At 46.2% G+C, this 7,030-nt stretch overlaps 1 protein-coding gene across 1 annotated transcript; it reads left to right on the plus strand.

Annotated features, from left to right (window-relative positions):
• Nucleotides 1-3,150: 3,150 nt before the first annotated feature.
• On the plus strand, nucleotides 3,151-5,057 carry LOC136501200 (MYB-like transcription factor ODO1). The gene is made up of 3 exons (XM_066496700.1): nucleotides 3,151-3,516; nucleotides 3,683-3,812; nucleotides 3,934-5,057. The coding sequence occupies exons 1-3, from the start codon at nucleotides 3,384-3,386 to the stop codon at nucleotides 4,703-4,705; spliced, it is 1,035 nt and encodes a 344-aa protein (XP_066352797.1). The 5' UTR covers nucleotides 3,151-3,383; the 3' UTR covers nucleotides 4,706-5,057.
• The last annotated feature ends 1,973 nt before the right edge of the window (nucleotides 5,058-7,030 follow it).

Below are 7,030 nucleotides of genomic sequence, written 5' to 3' on the forward strand. Positions count from 1 at the left end.
TCTGTATCTGTTCTTCTATCTAGTTCACAACTCCCATAAGAGAAATGCTATGCCATGGAACTATTTGGTTATATCTGTCCAAAATCTGGATGAAGATTATTAAAAAAAAAAAATCTGGATGAAGATGATATATCACTGGCAGGTATCCGAAAATAAAAAAATGAATGCGATTTGCAGTCATTTGAAACTTTTGTATTCAGATTCCATCTGGTCATACTCTGCTCTCATATTTTTCTTGACGCTGATTGATGGCAGAATTGTACAGTACAACCTGGACTAGTTTTTTTTTTCCTGTTTGCTTGGTGATCCCAGGATACAATCAGTTACCTTTTTACTGTCATGTATACACCATCGTTCTCCATGTGATCAAGGCAACATCTGAACTACTCTGAAGTGAGGAAAGGAAGAAACAATGCAAAAGTTACCTTGTGAGCTCTTGATTTCCCATTGCTCGCTAAGGTTCCACACGTCAATTTCACGAGGGAGACCTCTGATTAACGCGGTGAAACCGATTCCGGAATATAACTTTTACTGATGGAGAGACCATAAGCTTTAGCGTCCTCAATGTTCAGACCCCGTCTGAATGAAGGTAGGATCATGAGCCCTTTGTGGGTGTGAAACTGAGAAAATTTTTTCCCCTCCCTGATCTCCTGGGTGTAAAATTTCGATGCCAATTACTGACTGAAACCACTCGGAGAAAAAAATAAAAGAACAAAAAACTGGCCGCCGACCGAACAGGTGGCAGCATCGGATTCGTCCGCCAAAAACGCTGACACATGGTTTCACTACGTAGTCACTAGTGAGTTCTAAGGCAAGGCAGCCTGCTGGGCTGTTCCATCCAATCCAGCCCCCTGATCGTTGCCATAACCATGAGCTGGAGTGAAGGGCACCTCTTGGCTCGCTCGCTGACACACCACCAACAGAAACGCAGCACCGTCCGTCAGCTAGAAACGAAACGCTTTCCATTTCCTACTATAGTCGGTCGGTGGCCGGCCGTCGTGAGGCACAGGCACTGAAGAACAAGAGGCCACGAATCCATGCATGACATTTACATGAGCACTAACGCCCTCCCCGATCACACGCGTCCGGCGCGACTGGATGCATCCGCAGGGAGCCGGCCGAGGCAAAAAGAGAGCCTTTTTGCGATGGCGAGCCGGATACAATGCAAGATCTCTGACCTCTCCGCCGTGTCCGTTGTATGGCCATGTTGGTTGGGAGAACACAATCTTTGGGCCACCCAACCCCAACCATCATCTTGCCATCATCATGTCATGTGTGGGTGTGGCGATCTGATCGCTTCCTTTGTGTGCAAGTGCAAAGCGCCTGGCACCTGGCCACTCCTAATCCAGGGCCCTGATGCTTTCACATCCCATGTCAAAAGGCTCGTGAGTCGTGACATCGAAATTGATTGAGGAATGATTTGATGAAGGATATAGTGGATGACAGTAGAGAAAAGCGTGACGATCACCGTTGGTTTAATTTCGGGAGCTTTTGATTCTGGTTCAGTCGAGGATTGGGCCTCGCAGCGACACCGAAACACGGTGCACGACGGCATGGATTGGGTCAAGTCTCAGATGATTTGATTAGTTTTCTGTAAAAAAGAGTGGCTAATCATGCTGGTAGCTAGACTGAATGAGTGATGGCTAAGACATGATTATTTTGACTGACCAGATGATGTCTTCAGCAATTTTTTTTATTTATTTCTATTCAATAAGGAGGAGGTGGTAAATTAAGTGGACCACTGTACACTAATTTGACTTACAAGTCCAAAAATTAGCACGAATTGATCTTCGTTCATCTGAACATAATTAATAACGAGGGAAGGAGGAAAATAAGCAGCCGCTCATTCATTCGTTCAACCTGTTCTTGGAGTTGAAATCTTGACTGTACTGTGCGTTACTGTCGGTTGGTGAATCGGTTAAATCGACGGCGTACGGGCCAAGTAAAAGAAACGAAGTACAGTTTCAGCGTGTGTTCTTACTGCGTGCCCAATCTGAAAGAAAGGGGAAATATGCATGCCTGACTGTAACTGTTGGTTGGTGAATCAGTTAAATCCACGGTCAACTAAAACAAACCAACCCCGCCAGGCTCTTTCTAACTGTCCGATTGAGCAAACTGCTGGTTTTGTCTTCTTTACCACTCAATTCTTACTGATCCCTGTCGTTAGCTTGCTGCCATTTCTTACTAATCTACCTTTGCACACTTCAACATTTCGAAGAACATTAGAACAAATTGGTCAACATGCATGCATGGTCGGTTCCCTGGCGTAAGCCGGCGACCATCCCCATCCTCGCAGCCTCGCTCTGTGAACTGTGATGTCACGGAAGCTGCTTACACGTACTGACAAGAGAAGAGTGGAAATGTCAACCGCATTTGTACGTATGCATCCGTGGTGGCCAGCGTTCAAACATTCCAGCGTGGTGGCGGCCGACAAGCCAGCCAGCCGTGAGCCATGCCCGCCGCCGCCCAAGTCCACCAGTTCGGCCAGCAGCAGACAGCGGCTGCAAGGCTCTAGAATGCCTTGACTGACATTTCATCGCAGTTTCATCATAGCATTTCAAGACGGCAAATCACTGGGAAAGAAAGAAAAAATCACGTACTACGCGGCATCATTTCTGAACTGAACGCCTAGAGGATAGCTACTTAGCTAGAGATGATGGTGGCTCGGTTGGACAATTCTGTAGGGGCTAGCTAAGTCAACCACAGCCGCGTAAATAAAACACAATCAGACAAGGAGAAGAACAAGACCCGTGGAAGATTTAACCCAACTCAAGATATATAATTCTGAGGTCAAGCAAGCACGAAAGGAAAAGGAAAAAGAAAGGAAGGCATTGAGCACAGTGCACAGCAGACGGATCGGAGGCTTTGCAGTGCAGCACTTGCAATTGCATCGCAAGCAAAAGGGACCCATGAGCAGAAGCTCAGGCAGGCGGGCCCGCCTCAGGGCGCCACGTGGTAGGCTCAACCAACGCTGCCGACTGCCGCCCGGGCCCGCCGCTCAGCTTCACGTACGACGGCTGTCCTCCTATGTATGCACGGCCGGGTAGCGGGCGGGGGAAGGCTGGCTGGCTCATGGATTCGACGTCACATGCACGCAAGCAGGTAGCTAGCAGCAGCACGACGATGACGACGACGACGTCGACGTCCCTTTGCTTGGTGATCGATCACGCATGCAGTACGGTTAGCTCCTCTCATCTTCTGCCCCGGCTCCCAGCTGCAGGAGCCTTATAAAGGCAGGTGGGCAGTGGGCACTGCACCCCGTCCGTCGTCTACACACATCGCAGCTCGCTCGCGATCATCGGACAGGGTTTGTGCCGCCATTACCCCGTCGTCCACATCGTTATTACATATCGTCCTGGTCCATCGCTCGCCTCTACTCTACCATGGGTCGGCAGCCGTGCTGCGACAAGGTGGGGCTGAAGAAGGGGCCGTGGACGGCGGAGGAGGACCAGAAGCTCGTCAGCTTCATCCTCGGCAACGGCCAGTGCTGCTGGCGCGCCGTGCCCAAGCTCGCCGGTGCGTGCAACTGCATGCTCTTGCTCGATTGATCTCTCCCTGTCCCTGTCCCTGCAGATCGATCGATCGTTCAAATAAAGAACTCCCTGCAGCATGCATGCTTCGCAGTTTAGTTTTTGTGACGATGAGAGAGAATCAAATTTGTTGCGTGCCAAACTGCATGCAGGGCTGCTACGGTGCGGGAAGAGCTGCCGGCTGCGGTGGACCAACTACCTGCGGCCGGACCTCAAGAGGGGCCTGCTCTCCGACGCCGAGGAGAAGCTCGTCATCGACCTGCATGCTCAGCTCGGCAACAGGTGCGCCATATATACATACCGAGATATACTTCTTTCCTTTTTCTCCTACAAGCTAAAAATGAAAATGAAAATAAACTTAGTTTCTTCTTCTTATAAATAAACCAAAAAAAAATGTTATTAGGTGGTCCAAGATTGCGTCGCACTTGCCCGGGCGAACGGACAACGAGATCAAGAACCACTGGAACACCCACATCAAGAAGAAGCTCAAGAAGATGGGGATCGACCCGCTCACCCACAAGCCCCTCTGCCCGTCGTCGTCCCCTGATCCGCAGCAGCTGCAGAGCCCACCGCCCACCGCCGCCACCGGTACTGGCTCGCCGGAAGCGCAGGCGGCGCAGCCATCGCCATCGCCATCTCCGTTGCGGAAGCCTCCAGATCAGGAGAAGACAGCCGCAGCACCGGTGACGCCACCGCCCGCGGCGACGACAGCTAGCCAGCAAGAACTAGCAGGCGACGATATCCTCAGCAACTCTCCGGGCTTCTGCACCGACGAGGTTCCCATGATGCACCCGGACGAGATCATGGTGCCACTGATGGGCGACCAGCAGACGCCGCCATTGCCGACGTCGACGACGACTTCCTCACCCGCCGCCGCTGCTGCTGCCGTCTCGACGCCGACCACGTCCTACTCTGCAGCCTCGGCGTCGTCGTCGTCCTGGAGCCGCGACGAGGAGGCTCTGTTCCCGCTCATGGACATGGAGTTGCCGGTCCCGGAGAACATGTTCCAGATGGGGCTAGACGACATGGTCGCGTCGTGGGACGACTCCTTGGCGCAGCCGCCGCTGTCGCCATTGCTGCCGGTCTACGAGGACTATGCGTACCAGCTGCAGAGGAGCGGCGATGCGTTTGACCCGGAGCCAGGGAACAAGATTCAGCTCTTCTCTAGCTATTAGTGACTTAATAATCCCTCTAATAAATGAGATTTCCACCTTCTCACTGCACTGAACTAGCAAATTAGACAGAGTACAGGACGGTTGTTCATTCTGTTAACTGCAACTGCTTTCTGGTTATATATTATTATTATGCTGTTCTCCCACTGGTGCAGTGCCTAGTGTGTACACTGTACAGACAAAATCTAGTAGTAATCAAGTAAGCTTCATTTCAGCATTGAAGAAACATGTTCAAATAAAGTTCCGGCCTTTGTACGAGTAGAACACAAACAGAAAATCTATTGTTGGCTTGGAGGTAATAAGAAAGGAGGTCATGCAAGAATTGTAACTCGATCTTTTGGCACATATAGGAATCAAGAATGCGCATATCATTCAAGGGTAAATTAAGTTATTTATGCGGTGGAACCTGTCCACCTGTGTGGCTGCGTTGAAGTCTTATTTATTTATTATCCCTATAAACGGATTTAGGTCCCCATTTTCGGTCTTGGGATTTTAGTGAACGATGAAACAAGTGCTTGTGATTAATGTGTGCTTTGTAGCGTACATAGTCGCACTGAGTTAGTCACTTGCAGATGACATTGTTATCTTGGCCCCAAGGATGTGTTTGATTGAAGATGAGTATGGGGCAAAGTGTAATATCATGTATGATAAATAATTGGTTTGTAATAGAACTGACATTGCAAAGTGATAAGCATAAGTACATTTGTTCAAATGCGGATGCTGGGATTGTGCTAGCTTTGAGATTAATGCAACACACTCGCAGGAGTGGTGTTGCATGGACTAATGCCGAGTCAAGTCATGGACTTGTGCTCATACATACATGGTTAGTTGTTCATATCAGTCGTTGCTCGAGGTGGAACGTGGTCTGTGTCGGACTGAAATTAGTTCCAAGAAAAATCAAATTTGTGGAACTATGTGTTTAGGGAGGAACTAAGGTCCTGTTGGTCAAAAATGTCAAAAGAGAAGTTCAGGCTAGAGAATGGTGAATACGAGGACCTGCTACTGCATGAGTTAATTTGTGACTCGGTGTCGGCGTGCTAAAATGGAAGACGACTGCAAATGTGATGTACAAAAAGTTTCATACTATGGATGCAGATGTATGAAAAATTTCATACCGCGAATGACAATGTTCGAAGGATGGTATTGGAGATATAATGTCCACAAAATTTCGTACTACAGATGTTGATGTAAGAAGATTTTGTACTATAGATGTTGATGTACAAAAGATTTTGTACTAGGATTGTGATGTACAGAGGATGTCGTGATGAGTTTGATGTAATACAGCTGGTATTGTACGGAAATTCTGTGAAGTTGTCTTGGCCTATAGATAGAGGTGAAGGGGCTGCCATTTAAGAACAAGAAGTAGAGCTCCGTGGTTGCAATTCAATAAGAGAAAAAAATAGAGAGAAAATTTGTATTCGAGAAGGATAATCTAGGATTTTTGGATCTCGCAGAGATCTTGTTTGGATGCTTTGTGTATGCATCTTTTGAGTTAAAGATCAAGCCTTGTAAATTAACGTGTCAGGTAATTTTTGTTCATTTATACTGCTTTTTTCATATGCTCTTGAAAATATGGACAACTATATTTTGTCACTATAAGTTTGTAAATTTAATATCTCTTGATTTAGAAATCCGATTGACATGATTTTTGTTGTATTAATTCAAGAGTTTTATATATTTTATTCTGTCTAAATTTGAGGTCAGTTAGAATTATGTTTTAACTCAAAACCTCTTTCACTAATAAACTATTGTTCTGTCTAGAAATGAAAAATAAGGTGTATTTAAGTTTTGGGTTTAGAGGAAAGAGTTAAAAAGTTTTGTATCTAACTTCTGCAACCATTCACCCTATCTAACTGCCTATTCATGTGTGAATCGATCCTTCAAATAGTACCAGAACCATTTACTTTTACTAATTAGAGGCTTTAACAGAGGCTCCACGTTAATCCACACTGGTCATGCTAGAAAAAAACATAAATATTAAAAATTCTCACAATAATCAGATATATCTGACCTTTAATTTGGTAAACTCTAATTATCACCCACCTCTACCATTATAAAATATGCATATAAAATGACATCTTAATTTTACATCTAAGTTACCTACCTCTGCCTATATCAAATATAATTCAAAATAACCATCTTAAGTTTGTATCTAAATTATTCACCTTTGTTATTATGAAAGATAATTTAAATAACCCCTAATAGTTTTTATAAATTACTCATGTTTTTTCATTATGTAAGATAATGCAAAGTAACCCTCTACGTGTCGGAATTTCATAGCGCCGACCAGTGAACTTGTGGTCATGCATATTTATATTTTTGGGACTA

This window comes from Miscanthus floridulus, chromosome 13 (assembly GCF_019320115.1).
Source record: "Miscanthus floridulus cultivar M001 chromosome 13, ASM1932011v1, whole genome shotgun sequence".
NCBI classification, from domain to species: Eukaryota; Viridiplantae; Streptophyta; class Magnoliopsida; order Poales; family Poaceae; genus Miscanthus; species Miscanthus floridulus.

Excerpts from the sequence above, each read along its gene's own strand:
- LOC136501200 (XM_066496700.1), top strand. The coding sequence starts at position 3,384 with ATGGGTCGGCAGCCGTGCTGCGACAAGGTGGGGCTGAAGAAGGGGCCG. Across the intron at positions 3,517-3,682 it reads CGCCGTGCCCAAGCTCGCCG|GGCTGCTACGGTGCGGGAAG; the intron begins GTGCGTGCAACT and ends AACTGCATGCAG. Across the intron at positions 3,813-3,933 it reads CATGCTCAGCTCGGCAACAG|GTGGTCCAAGATTGCGTCGC; the intron begins GTGCGCCATATA and ends AAATGTTATTAG.